Source organism: Vanessa cardui, chromosome Z (assembly GCF_905220365.1).
Source record: "Vanessa cardui chromosome Z, ilVanCard2.1, whole genome shotgun sequence".
In the NCBI taxonomy this organism is placed as follows: Eukaryota; Metazoa; Arthropoda; class Insecta; order Lepidoptera; family Nymphalidae; genus Vanessa; species Vanessa cardui.
Window position 1 is genome coordinate 5,708,931 of NC_061154.1, and position 19,373 is coordinate 5,728,303.

The 19,373-nt window shown below is 33.7% G+C and overlaps 1 protein-coding gene across 8 annotated transcripts in view; it reads right to left on the reverse strand.

The window, feature by feature from the left end:
• The window catches only part of LOC124542885 (protein phosphatase 1 regulatory subunit 12A), a 44,300-nt gene that overhangs the window by 16,872 nt on the left and 8,055 nt on the right, over positions 1 to 19,373 (reverse strand). For 2 of the 8 annotated variants that reach the window (XM_047120778.1, XM_047120776.1), the window contains exons 2-14: positions 14,794 to 14,924; positions 13,706 to 13,824; positions 12,447 to 12,595; positions 11,121 to 11,276; positions 9,951 to 10,137; positions 8,639 to 8,824; positions 7,693 to 7,771; positions 6,655 to 6,819; positions 5,790 to 5,900; positions 4,146 to 4,244; positions 3,437 to 3,665; positions 2,391 to 2,528; positions 389 to 566 (exon numbers count right to left, since the gene is read on the reverse strand). In XM_047120778.1, coding sequence (XP_046976734.1) covers positions 389 to 566; positions 2,391 to 2,528; positions 3,437 to 3,665; positions 4,146 to 4,244; positions 5,790 to 5,900; positions 6,655 to 6,819; positions 7,693 to 7,771; positions 8,639 to 8,824; positions 9,951 to 10,137; positions 11,121 to 11,276; positions 12,447 to 12,595; positions 13,706 to 13,824; positions 14,794 to 14,924 — 1,927 coding nt within the window. The remainder of the gene's footprint in view (positions 1 to 388; positions 567 to 2,390; positions 2,529 to 3,436; positions 3,666 to 4,145; positions 4,245 to 5,789; positions 5,901 to 6,654; positions 6,820 to 7,692; positions 7,772 to 8,638; positions 8,825 to 9,950; positions 10,138 to 11,120; positions 11,277 to 12,446; positions 12,596 to 13,705; positions 13,825 to 14,793; positions 14,925 to 19,373) is intronic. The other 6 variants (XM_047120777.1, XM_047120781.1, XM_047120779.1 and 3 more) reach the window with 6 other exon arrangements.

Below are 19,373 nucleotides of genomic sequence, written 5' to 3' on the forward strand. Positions count from 1 at the left end.
GCGTATACATAAAAAATACATTCGTAAATTATCTTTAGTAAATGGTGAAAGGTATAGAAACAACAAACAACAACAACAGCCTGTGGCCTCCTCTCCCTTTGAGGAGAAGGTTTGGAACATATTCCACCACGTTGTTCCAATGCGCGTTGATGGAATACACACGTGGCAGAATTTCTATGAAATTTGTCACATGCAGGTTTCCTCACGATGTTTTCCTTCACCGCTGAGCACGAGATGAATTATAAAGACAATTTAAGCACATGAATCAGCGGTGCTTGCCTGGGTTTGAACCCGCAATCATCGGTTAAGATGCACGCGTTCTAACCACTGGGCCATCTCAACTCGTCAGATATAGTGTATAGAAAACTAAAGACATATCCCAACATACCAGCCCGACTCTCTTCTTTAGTTGGCGAGTTTGTGTTGGAGTTGGTAGTAGTCGTGGTGGTGGTGGTAGTGCCAACGGTAAAGGCTGTCGGTGGACGACGCAGTGGCAACGTGACTGTCGCCTCCGCTGCGGGTGCCGTCGTTCGCGGTGACGACCGTCCGGCGTCCTCCAGTTCGAACTGTTACAATAATCGTAAATCGTTAACTTATAAGAATGCTATTATCAATTAAATGTATTAAAATTATTTTAAAATTAGAATGGATGGTCTCAAGTGCTAGCGAGCATTCTTATGATTTTCGTAACCAGTCCATACAAACCAAACAAATAAAAACAAGGCTGTACTCCGCATCAAATAATCCGTTCAGTAGTCATTCAGTTACATTCCGTTACGATTCCATAGTTTATTTTCATTGCACATAGCATTTACAAACAGCATATCCGTTATTCACCCTTTTATTTGGAGAACTACGAGAGGAAGATAAATCTATTTACCACACACATATAAAGCACATATACATACAATTAGTGCACACACTGACATGCTATGATGGATACATGTATTATCGATGTTCAATGCACGTTCAAGGACGTATATACAAACTGACGGAGAGATTATTAGTAATTATGTGTTAAGAATGAACGATAACGACGAGGAATGATTACGTAAATGGTTTTAAAAATGAACTAAATTTTTTCATGATATATTAATGTTTTTAAAACCATTTTTGCAAATCATACAGATTACGCTAATATGCAAGAACGTCGAATTAAAACAAAAAACTAACGATACATGCTGGATCGACAAACAATTAAAAAAATATATAATGTAAATGAAAGTACAATATACGTAGATACGATTGACCACTTAGCATAAACAAAATACGTTTCGAATGTTGAATTATAACTGATATCCACAATTATTATACGCATGTCCTTTACCTTACGAGTGTCCTTTCGGGAATATTGAAAATTTGTACAAAGTATTATTTGCTATGATTCGACATTCAAAACTCTTTACGCTCAGATTATAAAACAAAAGACATACGATCGAGTTGAACATGAACTGTGAAGACGAGAAGCGAAAAAAGCGAATACAAAATGAAAAGGAATCGCAGGGTCCCAGTAACTAGTGAAGTAATTAAGAATTTACTATCAACATCAACAGCCTGTAAATTTTCTCAACGCTGGGCTAAGAGCCTCCTCTCCCTTTGAAAAGGATCGGGGCATATTCTACCACGATGCTCCAATGCTTAGTGGAATACACATATGGCAGAATTTCTATGAGACACATGCAAGTTTCCTCACGATGTTTTCCTTCACCGCCGAACACGAGATGAATTGTAAACACAAATTAAGCACATGAATATTCAGTGGTGCTTGCCTGGGTTTGAACCCGAAAACATCGGTTAAGACGCACGCGTTCCAACCACTGCACCATCTCGGCTCATAATTTATAAATACTTAAAAATTGAAAAATAAAATAACTTTAGCGTCGAGACGTAGAGACGTCGGGACGCGTCATTATTAGTGGGAATTCCCATTTACTTTTGTATTCGATTTTGTTGCTTCACTATGTTCAACTTGCTCCTAATGTGTTTTGTCTTATAATCCGAGTATTTGTAAATGATGTAACACCGAGTGCCGAACGTGGACAACATCAATTTCGTAATGCCCTGTATCATTTTCACACCATGCGCGAGTACCGATATGATTTAGGACCCGTGTGGCGGAAACACGACTATCAATTTTGTCACAAATTTAAATATATTTATAATATGACTTGAATTATATATATTAATTATTTATATTATTAATTAGTTATTAATTTTATTTCAACTGAATATCAATTTCAAATTAACAAAAAATATAATTCGAATTCATCAAATGTATCTTAATATTTATGATCTGGCAACACCGTCGGCAACATTATGAATCTGTGGTCCGTATATCAGAGAACAGCAATTGATAGTCGTGTATGGTCGTATCGTGGGGCCTATGAGACCTTATTAGTGGGGTCGAGCCGCAGCCGCCACGAGGGGCGTCGCTCACTGATGGCCGCGATGGTAGCGGTCGCTGTCGCGGTCGCGCACGCCAGCGCTAACGTCACAGCGACGTCCCCGCCGCCCACAGCGCTGCGAGCCTACGATACCCATACCGTATACCTTTTTTTTTCATATATTGTGTTATTGAATGTAAAATTTATTTTTTAGTGTGTGTGTACAATAAAGAGTTATTATTATTATTATTATTATACCGTAAAACGACGCGAAACATTACAATTGCCACGGCATAATCACATAATGAAATAAAACCCATTGATAAAATCGAAACTAAATTAAAATATACTTGAATTATTCTTAATAATATATTTTTATACAAATGTGTTGTGTATGTTATGTATATTTTTATAACATGTATTATAAACGTGACAGTGGTACAGTGATGTACGTATTATTATCACACATGAACAAATATGGACCAATAGAGTTGAATAAAAACTACCCTCAAACGGTGCAAAACATACTTATATGTATGTATACAAATTATATTTGTATTCCAATACTGGTCATTGTTGGTTACTTTTGGGGCGTACTTTGCACAATAATAACATAGCATTAATTTTGACATTGTGCAAGATTATGATGGTCTAATGTAACAACAGCCTGTTCACGGTAAAACCGTTGGAGAGTAGTGAACTACATGGAGAAAGTTACTGTATAAATCAAACGCAATCTATGTACAGGTGTCGAGTATACTTAGACAAATCAAACATATCAGTACTTTATGTTTTGGGTAACAATTTTAGTTAACTAGTTTAGTTCATATATGACACGAGACAAGCAAAACATGAAATTCGATGTCATCGTTTGATCTGCTGAACTTGTCTAATACCTAAATGAAATAATTCATTAAAAACTTATGTACATTGTTACTTATTATTTACAAGAAAAAAAAAAGATGCAAATAATGTATTTCTTTCTATCACCTATATCGAACCGATTAATGTATACTTCACCCCTTCAAAGGCTAAAAGCACAAGATACATACTGCAGTGGTATCCGTATTTACAGATGTGATATCGTCCGGTTTCTTGATGCTGGCGGGCGAGTGTGTGTCCGTCGTTCCGTTCCCCGCTTTCTTCTTAACTAACTGCTCGGCTGATTTGATCTCGTCGAGTGTAACACCCTGCGTCGAACGTCGCGTTTCGCGGACGCGTTTCGCGTGAGCCTTCCTCTGTGTCTCGCTTTCCTCATCTCGCACCGGAGGCACAAACGACCTATAATAACATCATTCTGTCACAGACTCGCCACGTACACCAAACGGGTTAAATACACAAAAGCTAGTTTCATCTACGTTCTACTATATAATTAAAAAAAAACCATGCAAAAACATAATATAAATATATATCATTATATGAATATTGTAAACAAAATTTATTTCATATTATTGATTTTCACATTCATGCTCAATAAATAATAATAATATTCAATAATCCGCAAATAAATCATTCGAGCAGACTAAAAGACGAAGCGCTATAAAAAACTCCACACACAAACTTGTTTATTTGGACAAGAGAATATTCAGTTCACGTATATACTCAACTAGTCCTACTCATCGAGTAATTTCTATTGGAATAGAATAAAGGATTTATCTCTTTACATAATCAACGGTGGAAAAGTTGGAATATTAATATTCGTAACGGTATGGGATCCCTTGTCCAAACAACAATCTAATCAAGCTACAATATCGTTGGTACTTGAAGAAATTCTTGAATATGTTTCCAGGCGACAGTTTGGTGGGCGTTGTTGAGCTCGGTGTTGAATTGCTACTGTTCGACTCTACGCTCTCCGAGGAGCTGTTGTATACACAACCACTAATTAATAACAAAACACACCAAGATCGCTAAGTGTAACCGCTACTTAACGCATAATATAATATTCAATTTACTTATTTACAAGTTACACGCTTTATAATATAGTGAGGCAGTCAATTTTGATATATTCGACCAGTTTATTCCACGATTATTAAGATTAATTAAGTCTATTACAGTAATGACAACAGTCTTAATGGACGAGAAATTCTGTTCCTTCTGTATGAACTCATTAATGTCGAATTAGAACAAGATAACCAAAATAAATTTTATATTTTAAAACAATTTATATAATAACAATTTAATCAGGTCAACGTTTTATATGTATTTTATTGTACAGACTACATCTTCAACTTATATATGTATCTATATATAACCTGAACTCATCTCAATATATTAGTAAGCGTGAACTTTATTACCTACAAATACCCTTCACCAAAAATATTTATTAAACTTTATAACTATAATATATAAGTACATTTGTATTATTCTTGATAATTGACGTTTAGAAAACTTGTTAAAATCTCAAGTGTTCTTCGAACAAAGTTAACAGACGATTAAAAAACCAAACCTTAATATTAAAAATAAATAATTCCATATTTCAATATAACATGGAACAAAATACCTTGTTTAAATTCAACAAATTAAAGTTATTTAATATGATTATGATCTTTCATCAAAGAGTAAACTAGCCACTGCAATTAGTTTTATTTCTGTGTGTCTATCTATTAACATTAGCAGTACAGTTGTACATCATTAAAACCCTACCACATGTGCCCATTTCAATGGCAGGAAGAGTTAAGATAAGCAAACGACTGTGACCTTGAATTGTAATTACTTTTTTTAAGATATAGGTTGGCAGACGGGCAAATTAACCATCTCATAGAAAGCGGTCACTAAAGCCCACACACATTAGTGCTGTAACAATTATTAAATATATATTACATCACCAATGTACGACCAACCTTAGAATCTAAGATGTTACGTCCCTTGTGCCTATACTTATAATGGCTCACTCACTCTTCTACCGGAACACAACAATGCTAAGTATTACGTTGGCGGTAGAATGTAAAATGTATGAAAGTGGCTGGTACCTACCCTACCTACCTACAGGCTGGTCCAAAAACAAGTAAAGTTCATGGACAAATTCAAAATAATGTGTAAAATTAAGTTATTTTTCAACAATATGTTAAAATTGTATTTTGTAAGTAGTAAAATCAAAGTGGATTCAATTAAAAAGTTAAGTAGTAAAACGTTGTCTTTGTTAAAGAAAAAAAAAACATTTTACAATTTTTTGTAACGCATAACATAGCAAAATATGTAAATCTAAGATTCGTATGTATTAACTCTTACTGTCTTTGAATTATAAAGACCTTATAAAAGTAAGTATAAGACCTCAAAAATGTTTTATAATAAATATGATTCACTGCAATATTAATGTTAATACATCATGGGGTACTCGATGTTAGTAAGTAAAGTAAAGAGTATTGTGATTACTTTTACAATTAAGACTAATATAAAGTGATGTACCTTCTAATAGTTTGCGTGGTTGTCGAGTTTGTCGTGTTTGCTGTGGCGCTGGTGGTCGATGGAATGTTCCACGTATTAGCATCCCTTTCCCTTCTTTCAGATGAACTGATCCTACACATAAACAACAAAAACCGTCTCAGTTACGAGTATTTGAAAAATATTTTATTAAGTATCAAACAAATTCTAATATGTATAATAACTGCAACACTGCTGGCTAAAAGCTATTGATTATTATCATCAAGGACAAAGTATATTAGGATATCAGTAGTAAATGAAGTTTTTTGTAAAGAAAATTAAAATTGATGGGTTAAAATGTGCATTCGCATTGGTTTCCAATTTGGATAATGTTATATTATTCTTTTTGACATTTAAACTAATCCCACTATCTATATGCCTATATATATCTCATTGAGATGCAAAAAATAAATAAAGATAAATAAAAGATATAATTGCAGAATTTGTGGATGAATATGCAAATCATAATATGCAAATATTGTTGCAACTTCATAATTTTAGTTGCATGCAGATCTATATCGCAAGTAACTATTTGTAATTGAGTCGTAGGTGACTCAAATTATCTTATTTATTTATTTGTAATCAACAGCGTATACAGATTATATTTGTACAGTTTTTTTTTAAATTACATGAAGACTATGGCCACAAAGATTACAATATAAAATGTTTAACATAATATATTTAACAAAGTGGATAACAAAATGAAAGTAGGTCTAAAGAAAGTTTTTGACGTTTGTGACAAGAGAATATATAGATCTTAAGTGATTTTTTACACATTTGCACGGTGACTCATAACGATTTTGTACATTAAACAAATCCGAAACCAACGCAAACAGTAACGTCGCAGCACCTGGTCTGAATATCTTCGTTAGTACTCTCTGTCGCATTGTTAGTAGCCTCCTGATTTTTTTTCCTTAGCTCGATCGACGCCAACGTCGACTGCGGCAGCGGCGGTATAGATGGACACGACGATGCCTTTATACGCGCCGTCACGTCACGGTATCGCTGATAGAAACTGTCCACAGACACACACAAGCATGCTACTGAACTTATGTACAGACACATAGATATGTCAACGTTACGTGCTGAAGAGAGTGAATGATTATATGAGATCTTATGAGTTATGCCTTACTTGTATGTTATGATCGTGATAATTGTATAGTATGACACAAATTAGATGTAGCATCGGAAAAGGAATATAAAACCGATTACTGCCGATTTACACGACCTATAGAAATAGCTCCCTATCGCGCTATTCAACGCTATTCGTCGCTATAGATTCTCGCGTCAGTTCGACCTGAGAAAACAACTGAATATAAATCGACATGCTAAATTGACGAATATATTAGATCATATAATATTACAAGTTCATACGTTTGTGTGTAAAGATCATATTCGCGTGAGAAATAAATATTGATAATTTGGGCTAGCGTACTCAATTCGGATGTGATCGGTTTTACGAATTTTCCCGATGCTACATCTAAGTTGTGTCGTACTATACGTAGTTAAACCTTCATTTGTTTTTTTGCCATACACCTCAGTGGCAAAGTAGAATTAAGTGTAGGCCAATTTATTAAACAAGTAAAGTATTATTTATTACTATTATAATGGCCTATGAGGTATCTTTCATCCTTTACGATTGAAATAAGAAACAGCACCACAAGATGAAAATTTTGCTTAGTTCAAGCAGTTATTCACAAACTCATAATGAAAATTAAATGTCTTTTACTTAAGAAGACTGAAAACTGAACTGAAAGTAAACAATCAAGCATTGAATGACTGTGATTTAGATGAAATTTTAGTACACAAAGAGATCTAGATCTTTTGAGAGATTTAAATGAAGAAAAAACAGAAGCATAATTATGGCAAAGTATGCAAATAAACTCACGTCTTGTCATTTTCAAAGCTGTGAGTCCTCCTCAGTATTGTATCATTGTCCACATTATTGTTAGCAGGTTTATTGTCACCTGGAACATAACATTTTAAAGAATATATACATTTGTATCTAATACATCTCATGAATAATAGTAACTATTAATACAATTAATTTTAAATCACTGATACAGAAATAAATAAACAATTATTTACATATCTATTTTTCAGTTAAATTACCTAAAAAAAATGCAGACGAATTGATAACCTCCTCCTTTTTGAAGTTGTTCGAAAAACAACGAAATCAAACATAACAGAATATGGGAAGGAACATCATCACATCATCACAATAACGTCTGGGAAGGAATTGACTTCCAAAACACAGCGAAAGCTAGTTTGGAATACAGGATTGGCATTAAATAATGTAAAAAAAAAATGGTGTGTGAAATAAATAAATAAAAATTCTTCACTGATGAGACAAGATTCTACATTATCTCACTAGAGGGAACCAGCTTTGAGTTGTATTTCAAACAGCACAAACTTTACAGCTACTAATAATGTATTCTTCCTTTAAATAATATACATACTTATTAAAAAAGTTATTTATCCATCTAACACTGATTGCATTTTTTTTATGGTATAGGTTGGCGGACGAGCATATGGGTCACCTGATGGTAAGTGGTCACCATCGCCCATAGACAATGACGCTGGAAGAAATATTAACTATTCCTTACATCGTCACTGTGCCACCAACCTTGGGAACTAAGATGTTATGTCACTTGTGCCTGTAGTTACACTGGCTCACTCACCCTTCAGACCGGAACACAACAATAGTGACTACTGTAATTTGGCGGTAGAATAACTGATGAGTGGGGGGTACCTTCCCAGACGGGCTTGCACAAAGCACTACCACCAAGTAATGTAATGCATGTATGAATTTCACTAACAGGTATTCTACTTACGAGTATTATCTTGTTGTCTGTTTCGGAATGAGGCAGATCTTCTCCAAGAAGGCGCTTCGTCCATAGATGCGTTATCAGTGACGGGCTCTGTAGCCTCGGGCGACGGCGCACGTCCTTTGGGTGGTTTGCCGTCTGAGATTTTAGGGATAATCTCTGGCGCGGCGGGCGGTTTCTCTGTCAATATACCTAAATTATACTTATATGTAAGAGACAAAAGAGTCGAGATGGCCCAGTGGTTAGAACGCGTGCATCTTAACCGATGATTGCGGGTTCAAACCCAGGCAAGCACCGCTGTTTCATGTGCTTAATTTTTCTGTATAATTCATCTCGTGCTCAGCGGTGAAGGAAAACATCGTGAGGAAACCTGCATGTGACAAATTTCATAGAAATTCTGCCACATGTGCATTCCACCAACCCGCATTGGAACAGCGTGGTGGAATATGTTCCAAACCTTCTCCTCAAAGGGAGAGGAGGCCTTTAGCCCAGCAGTGGGAATTCACAGGCTGTTGTTGTTGTTGTTGTTGTTGTAAGAGACAAATAGATATGTAACATACTAACATCCTAGATTACAAAACTGCCTTATTGTTTGTTTCAAAACCTATTGGACTATTAACATTCTATGGGTTTTTTTGACATAAAATTTTCCCTAAGGGTTAGTGTCACATTCTTGTACCTCAACAAAGCATCTATTGCCATTAATCATTTTTCTCGAAGTGGGAGACATTCCATCAGATTATTAGAGTGAACGAATATAGATTTCACATATGTTTAAGCAAATCTTTACTATGGTACAATCATTTTAAAATCATATATAAAAACAGTGAAAAAACTCATAATGATATTCATAATGCCTGGAGTTGATAATATATCTATGTAGTTTTGCCAGACCTGCCGAGCAAATTAAATATCACGGCATATGATATGGAAAAGGAATAATCGGAATTTAAACAAGTATAGTACGACACAAATTAGATGTAGCAAAGAAAAACGCAATGAAATGAAAATAAAACCGACTACTGCCGATTTACACGACCAATAGAAATGGCTCCCTATTGCGCCATTCGACGCTATTCGTCGCTATAGATTCTTGCTTCAGAGAAAGCAAGTGCATGCAAATCGACGCGTCAAATTGACGAATATATTAGGTCATGTGATATTACATTTGTGTAAAGACCAAAATTACATGAGAAATAAATATTGATAATTTGGGATAGCGTACTCAATTCGGATGTGATCGTTTTTACGAATTTTGCAGATGCTACATCTGAGTTGTGTCGTACTATAATAATGTTCTAAAATTAAAATAACTAACCATTAATAACGTTGTCTGTTTGTCCTGTAATCTGCAGTTCCACTCGCTTGACGTCGTGCCGCGGTGGACTCCGTTTGCGCTTGTTGTTGTTGTTGTTGTTATTGTTGACACGCCGGGGCGCTTTAAGGGACGCTTCAGCTAACCAGGTAGATATGCTCGGGTCGACCAGGTCCATACATGTTTGACCCTACAGATATAAAACAGAACATTATTTAAATATCAGGAAATCAATAGCAATTAAATTATACTAATTAGGTTTTTTTATAGGAGAATAGGGTTACTAGCGTTTGTATGATTCGCCAATAAAGGTTAGCTTTTGCACCTCGCTCTACACTTGTCACCAAGATGGTGCCCAAAATATTTTTGCTTGTACAACCCTAAAGTTATAGCTCGTAGACAATCTGCAAGTAAAGTTAATACTTGGATCCTAATGTTAAGTCCCATGTTGGGGTGTGTATGTAAGACCAAATAATATCTGTTTTCTATAAATTTAATAATTTGAGGCAACCAATTTCTTTCCGACTCAGAATAAATAATATCTATCTCTCAATAGTGACAAACTGACAACTCAGTTATTCAAATATTAAATGATAACGCTGACATCTTCCAGCGAAAGTATCCATCGGCTCAACTGATAATTCTGGGGGATTTAGGAAAGTCGTTGGGGGAGTGGTGGGGGTGTTTTTCTATCAGAAAACGAAGCATGATTCAACCTTATTAAAGGTAAGTGATACTCCACACCTGTCCGTAATGTATAAAAGTTACTATACTAAGCCCAAGTCTGTAGGATTCTTCTGCTACACAAGGTCAGTCTTCTATGGTGTATTCTTCGGAGGGAGCACATAAGTTATGTGAAGAAGTTAAGATACTATCTACCATTGAACAACTAGCCAGTGTGGGCATTCGCCCGAAGCATATTCCTACTTCATTGTTAATACATACTTTCGTCATCTACTTGTCATGAGCATTACAGTTCAAGTATCATTAAATATGAAGGCCAAAAATAATCCGATGACATTAGATGAGATTTAATTGCGATCAAGGGTGACTAACAGTCAATTTAAATTTATATAATTTATAATACTTACACTTATACTCTTTATTGGTAATCAGTAACAATATTTGTTATATTTTAAATGTAAAAAAGTAAATTACTAAAAAATAAATTACCGAATAGTTCTTCAAGTTGGGGTCAGCGCCATGCTTCAGCAGTAGAGCGGCAGCTTCTTTCTTCCCCCAGAGTGCTGCAGCATGAAGTGGAGTCCAGCCCTCATAGTCAACACAATCTGGCTCTACACCACATTCTTCTAGAAGAGTTTGTGCAACCTACAACGAAAAAATATGATTAATATATATGCCATGATGTTATGGAATATTGTATTAAACAAACACATTCGTTATTCCCTTAAAACATTTAAGGATAACTCAATCAGCTCTCTTCTGCTTCTTTAACGTGAATAAGCAGTCGTAGAATTACTCCTTACGCCAGCTACAAATCGAGAACAAAACCCTAAATCTCAGGATCCCGGTGATTTTTAAAAACGAAAACAGCAGGGCTGTACTGGCTTTTTAAGGAATTTTCGAGATTGTAACAAGTAAGGCTACTCCAATTAACATTTAAGGAAAACCGTCGAAAATAGAAAAAAAGAGTAGTATCCTGAAGAATAAAAAAGAGTTTGGGTAGACGGGCAGTATTCGACGTGAAATGAGCATATTTAAAAATGGAGTACGCCGGTATCACTTGGGATTAGCGTTATACATACGATAATTAGTAATATATATTGTCTATAATATTATATCCTATATAAACTATAAACAGAAGTAACGCATTTTTGTTCTTCTTTTAATTAGAATGTTTAATAGGACGCTGGATCAGATAATCCTTCGTTCTACTTCACTTCTTCATATCATATCATAAATTCACAATTGAAAGATTAAATTTAGTAAGTAGTCTCTTACCGCTAACTGTCCCTATGTATGCTTAATTTTTTAAAATTACGCAACGGGTTATGATGCGGTTTTGTTCAACAGATAGGGTGACTCGAGAGGAACGTTTTTATATATATAATAAATGGACAATATAGTGAAGAAACAAGAAAAAGCATTGCACCCGTGCAAAGCCGGGGCGAGTCGCTGGTTCAAGATAATTTATGAATTTAGATGTATGACGTTGACCTGTTAGCTTGTGCAACCAACTATTTCCCTTCTCCTATCCTACAAATACATCTCCAAGTGTGTGAGGACAAAGGAAGCGTTCCCAAGAAGAAATCGCCTTCGAATGTAAGAACCCGTATTTTTTATTCATCGTACTAAAGTCTACTTATAGCTGGTAGTCAAGTCAAAAGTAAGGTATTTTCATATAATTCAAACAACCAGTCAAATTCCAAGTACTAACACGTCTATACATCCTTTCAGGCCTGTTCAATATGGACCAATTAAGACAGATCAAAATTATCATCAAAAAATAAACAATAACGCAGTAAATAAGATACTAACATCTATGTAACCCTTTGCTGCCGCGACGTGCAAAGGAGTTCCACCTGTTTTCGGGTCCCTTACTTCGACGTAACCATTCGCAGCCCAATTCCTCGCGTCACACAACAGCGTATCGACTTCTGCAGTGCGAGATTTTTCACAATCGATGCCTGCAATCATAAGAAATCGATTAAACTATAGCACCAAATAAAAGAAATAAGAACTAAATAATTGTTTGATTGAACGCAACAATATTTAAGTCAAAAATAATAATTTCATACAAGGTAATATTATAGTTATCCTTTGAGGACATTAATTTGTCTTAAAAAACAATGATGCTTTATTATCAATTGACTGAAATGCATTGAAATTGCGTTGAATAGAATGTACTAGTTCCTAATAACATAAAATCTACTATATATTTGAAATTTAACAGTAAGCCAACTGGTTCGGTTTTAACGAAAAACCATCTAATTCCAGTTAGTTCTTGGCAGATATCGAGTTTTTCATGAATTATTTTAGTATCACCTATCACTATATTGTTTGTAAGGTTATTGAAATCGTTTTGCTTCCCAATTTTAGGTTTTACTTAAACATGATAATATAAAATTCACACCATAAATAGATGATATATCAAAGACTCTATTATTATTTCTTGGATACGATACGTCAGTCAACTTTTAAGGCTAAATTTAATACATTATTTGTTTTTAATTACATTGTAAATGATGATTGATGTTTCACTCATTGTTTTCATCGTTGTATCATCTCATAAAGATGTTTTTATATTTGCTTATGATAAATAAGAATTAATATCACCTATGAGTTTAATTGGGTATGTAGCCCTTAGTCATTGGTCGCCGAACGGATATTAGATGATGCAATGAACCAATGAGCATTCAGATTAAAGCTAAATTAGTTAATCTAACTTCGATAAGGTTAGAACAAAAAATGTTAATGTTATATTCCGAATGTTAAAATGTATATACATATATTGAAATTATACAATTTATACTATTGTTTATCCCTTGAGTATAAGATCGAAATGTTCGTAGTCACATAAATATTAATACAACATTTGTTATAGTTTTTTTTTATGGTATAGGTTGGCGGACGAGCATATGGGCCACCTGATGGTAAGTGGTCACCATCACCCATAGAAATTACATTATCTGTTATGTTAGACCAATGACCACAATGATGAATTTTGTAAAACAGTTATTCTTCGTAAATAACAAATGTGATTATATCACTGATTAATATTTAAATATTATACAAACCTTTTTCGTCAATAACTTTCTGTAATAGTTCCACCATTTTATCACTTTCAGTGATATCGACTGGCAGTTCCCCGTCATAATTCACCGCAGCAATATCCGCGCCATTTTCGAGAAGGTACCTACAATCAAAGCGTAATAATTAAAATAATTTATCAAATAATATAAACTTATCAAATAATATAAACTTATCAAATAATATATACTTTAATTTCATCGTATGCTTTCATGTAGTTTTTGTCAGCACTAGTGTAGTACCATCAACTTACAAAAGGGCGTGCATTTCGAAACGATATAATTTAAATATGCATATGCATTGGCAGGAATTAACGAGAAATCAATAAAATACTCGAAGATCATTGGATCACACATCTTTATTATAGTTACTGTATATATGTCATTTTTATCAGTCGCATTATTGAATTCTTGATAGCTTTTGAAGTACTTTGACTGATGGATCAATAATTATAGTCGTTAATTATACGTGCTGTTAAAAACCTATTAATTTTAACGAACTCAACTATTGTGTGTGAAATGTTTCTCTTTTTTCCTTAATAACTAATTATATTATTATAAACGTACTGTACGCGAAGCTTGCATTTTTTTCTCAGACCTTTGTTGTTTTAAACAAAAGGAAATGACCATTATAATGTGAATAATCACAATGAGTATTATTGTCATCAAATATGTCATCGGCGTGTGAACAATTAACAAAATTAAATGAATAGATAGATGATGATGACCGAAACACAGGAACTCCCTAACGTAACCGGGTCGAATGACTCAGCCCTTGTTTGCACTAATAAATTATCAACTCTCGTTTATTGAATGCAACGTCAGAGAGCCGTGTCATTTGTATTTCATAGAAATATGCTATTACAAACAAATTTTTGCAACTGAAGAATAATAACATTCACACAAAAAAACCGCTGAGTTCATTACAAAGGTAGATTTTTGACTATCAATAAGTAATATTGAATAAAGATTTAGAAACAATATATTTATATCGATATATGTATGGAAGCGTTGAGGAAGTCTTCTAGTGTATCGTAATACGTTTATTAATTGAGTCATTACAAATCGAATGTTACCTGGCTATACTAAGAAATCCACACGAAGCCGTTGCATGCAGCGGGGTCCAGCCCTCGTTGTCACCACGGTTGACGTCGGCACCGTGTTCGACAAGAAACTCAACCATCTCCAAATTGTCGTCAATGCAAGCCTGGAAATGTGAGAACACATTGCATTAATAATATGATTCATTATTCTAAGAAGAAAATTCCAACTATTTATAGTACTGCTTAATATTTGAATGAATAAAGTTCACAAAAGCATGTAGAAAGATTTTAAATCTAAAAGAGCACGTGTTCTTATTCAAAAATATTTCCTGTCATTTTAACTTGAACGTATGAACATATTACAGTAAATGGTACACCGCACCGTATCTATAAAAAATAGTGCACGCATTCGCTGTGTGCAAAAAGTTGTAATCGTTTCCGCAAAGCTCTTATTATGTATGCGTGATGCATATTGTGATTAAATTACTATATAGATTTTCTTCGAGTATTTTCAACAATCGAATCATGAAACAATCAAAGTCTTACTCGGAACCATCTCTACCTAATTGCAAAAACAAGCTCTACATACTCTGTTATGCATTACAATAGTACATTAAGTGCATTGTGCAACAGTACGGAACTACTACAGGGTCAGTGCCACAATCGCTGGCGCGTATCGCGACTCTAGAGGCAACTATTGGGTAATACAACAATTTTTATAACGCTGGCCATAGCGGAATATCTTTAACCGTTGCTTCTGTGAGCGTAGATCAAAACACATTTGTAAATTATATCAAATCGCTCGCGCCACAAATAGTGTTTAATATTCCAAAGCAATTATGATTGGCATTCTTATATTTATTATTGTAAAACTTGATTGAGTTTCAAGTGTAATCCAACAATATACAATTACCGCAGAAGGTGCTATTTTAATAAAGGCTCGTGCGTCGAACGAGACACGACATAAATAATCTAGTTCTCAACTCGAGTGTTATATTTGCAGTATATTTCCAAATTGTACCCTCTCTGCAAATTGGCACTTCCCCAGGAGTTACAGATGTTCGTGATATGTAACTGTCTTTCCTCACTTTGACTTGAACAGAAGACGATACGTAAGGTTACTATTAAAAAAATACTTCGCAAGGTCACTAGATTCTATAACACGAATAACCATCCATACAAATATAATATTAAACAAAATACATTCGCACTAGCAGCAATAAAACATTTGGATTATAAATATTCAATGTCATATATAATTACACAAATTAGCATAAGTATGTTATAAAGTATACATATATGAATTCGCTTTGCATCATTCTAAATGAATATCATCGGAAGAAATTTGATATTATAAATTTAAAACTAGTAGTTAAAGCAATTCTGTTAACACTTTCCAAATCGCATCCGTTTAAGTTTATATAAATATATACAACACTGCTAATAGTTATTCGTTTTCGAAAACTTTCGCCATAATAGGATTAAAATATTTTTCTTTTAAAAATATATGCGATACATATAGTGAAACATTTTGATACAAAACATAAGTTTAATTTTTCGCATTCAGTGCTATTTCTTTTGATATTAAAGACATTTTCCCTTATTTTATGAAGGCATAATACCAGCGAGGTAGGTGTTGTTCTACTAGTAATGTAATCATAGTGTTGTTTTATTAACTACAGCAATGTTAATTAGCTTATTAGTGTTGATATGCAATTTAGATAAAAAAAAATTATACAATAATTCAATTTGTTATTTCGAACCTAATAAATTAGTTACTTATTAAATAATCAAATATGCCTGTACTGTTCTATTAATGTAATAGATTTTACTGAAGGCCCCACGTGTATTATCTTGTAACAATACTAAAAATACTTTATATAATTATACAAAAGTACATGTAATTATATCAGTAGCATAAATATGATTTAAAACAATTATGACAAGCAATCCATGCTTACATTTCTTTAATGGTCTTGGTCCAAATGGCATTTCAAAAAAAAACTTTTATTAAAAAGTGTATATGATATCAATTTTGATGGAATAATGAATATAAACGAATCATTTGTATATACTATACATAGAGTACTTGATTCTAAGCAAATTTTTATAAACATATCCACAAGGTTTCCTACATACGAAAATCTGCATATTATATAACAAAGAAAAAATACATCGTCCACGTAGAGACCTACCTCACTAAAAATAAAGTTTAAATCAAAAGAAAACGCAGTCAATCCTCGAGTCGTTTGAAGATATTTACTTGTTTAAAAAATAGTTTCTTTCTTCCAATACAAATCGAGTCTATCCAATAAGGATATCGCCGATGTTTTTATTTGACATCGCCATCAACATTAAATAGAATTTAATTAATTTCAATTTTTATGTCATGTGATAAATAGTGTGCGAGTGTAACCATATATATGAGTAATTCCAGTCAGTATCACGCCGTCGCTGAGTCGACGACGAACATGCAGATAATGATGAAGTAGAACAGTCCTTACATCTTTTTAAAATATCGTTAGCGTTTATATGATGTCTAATTATTCTACCAACTGACATATCTTGGAATGTTTCCAAATATTATAAATATTTTATTTAAATATAAAACCGTATATACCAAGTGAGGTTGCGTAATGTTACTTATTTTATTTACTTAAATATATTATTTATAAATGTATACACAGTATTACACAATTTTGATTGTTTTTTTATGAATTCGATTTATCGATTCCTAAGTTTCGTGAATAAATAAAACAGTAATAACACTAGTGTCATAGTTTGAAGTGTAATATTGAAGTATCTATGGAAGGATAAAGTATAATTGTTATTATCTCAATGAACGTTATGAAATTTTTCGCAAGTAAACTTATGCGCGGGCCGGCATTGATAGTAGTGACATCACGGAGCGGTCTCGACTTGCTCTTACTATATGAATAAAGGTCGAGCACTCGGGCCAGTTTGTAAGAAGTCTTTTTTTTTCTACGGAATGAGTTAATTTAATTAAGTTAATACATATTCATCAAATTCTGCCATCAATTCCTTTACATTCGTAAATAGTTGTGTTTACTTATAAAATTTAATAGAATGTCAGTTACGGGGAAGCTAGTATAACCGTAGTTTCGTTAAACCTTTGTTGTTTACATGTGTAGTATAAATACACGTTACTCTCTAAATAATCGCACCAGATTTTATTTAAATCTTTAGCCCTTGGCAACTCGTAAACTGACTTGCCGTCAGTGGGCTCCGTGCCTATGTCTACAATTAACACTAAAATAAAACATTCATGGCGCGTGTGCAGCCTATGACGTAACTAATATCAACGAATCTCTCCGCTGTCTCTAGCGTGACCTCGAAAAAATCCTAGCCCGATTCTAAATTTACGTGGCGCTAGCTCTGTCATCGGCAATACATCATTCCTCCACGAAATATTTAGGTCGGTCAATGACAGCATCAAATTTTATATAAAAAAAAAATGTTTATTCAGGCATTAGGTCAATAATTGGGGCGTGTACCTTTTTAGTTTCACTCGTGATGCTGCATTTTAGGTCGCCGATGTTAAAATGTAATAAAAATGAAATGCTGGTACGTTACGATCCGAATACAATTTATGGTACAATTAAACATGAAAAAAACTATTTTAGTTTGTTTTTGTGTTTATATTGAACGTATTTTTGTTCAATAATAATATGCTCAATCGAAATGAAGATAGGTACCAGTATTATGAATACTGTGTTATAGCAAAGAAGGTAGTCCAAGTAATAACTGTAACAACGAAACATAATTTACGGAATTAGAAGTTCACGAAGTCATCGACCCAATTTCCCGGACTATCTAATGAGAGGAGTATCGTGTACTATAAATACTGATATAAAACAACGTGCGGCATACAGCGAAGACAAAACGCATCCGTGATCAAACGCTGCCAAAATAATAATTCAAATTGTGATAGCAAATGGACCTATCCGACTGTTTACATCTATAATAAATAACACTAAACAAAACTAAGTTTAACCAAAAATTTTTTAAACATTTTTGTTACACCCAAAAGCGCAATATAAAAGGTAATCATTATCATCTTTATCGCAGGGAATCTTGAATCAAAATTATAACCGAATTTCAGTTACCTGAACTGCAAATGATAAAACTAATTATGACCAAATATTTAAAAACACCAATATGATGTTATAAAATCGAGTGATACTCGAATGCGTAGGACGAATAGAACCTTCATTCTATGTGTAATTAAATAAAACCTTTTTTTACAATGAAGAACAATTAAAAATTCAAAACAAATTAAGACTATACAAAAGAAAATATTTCATAATGACAAATGATAAAATCAAATAGCAGACTAGCGCCAGACGTTTTAGATGCTTTCGCTTACATTTCGATAAAATAAGACAAAGTGCCTGTTATCCCGAGAGGGATTAACCTCAATAATAAAGCTGACGTACCCAACATACACGTTCCTGACGCGAAACTAATTTAATTTTAAACAATAAAATAACGAACAAATTCATCAGCTACATGGAAAAATCTTAATGTACTATTTCAAAATTGACAACCCGAAATAGTACGTCAGGCTAAATGAAACAGACGCTTAGGTTCTT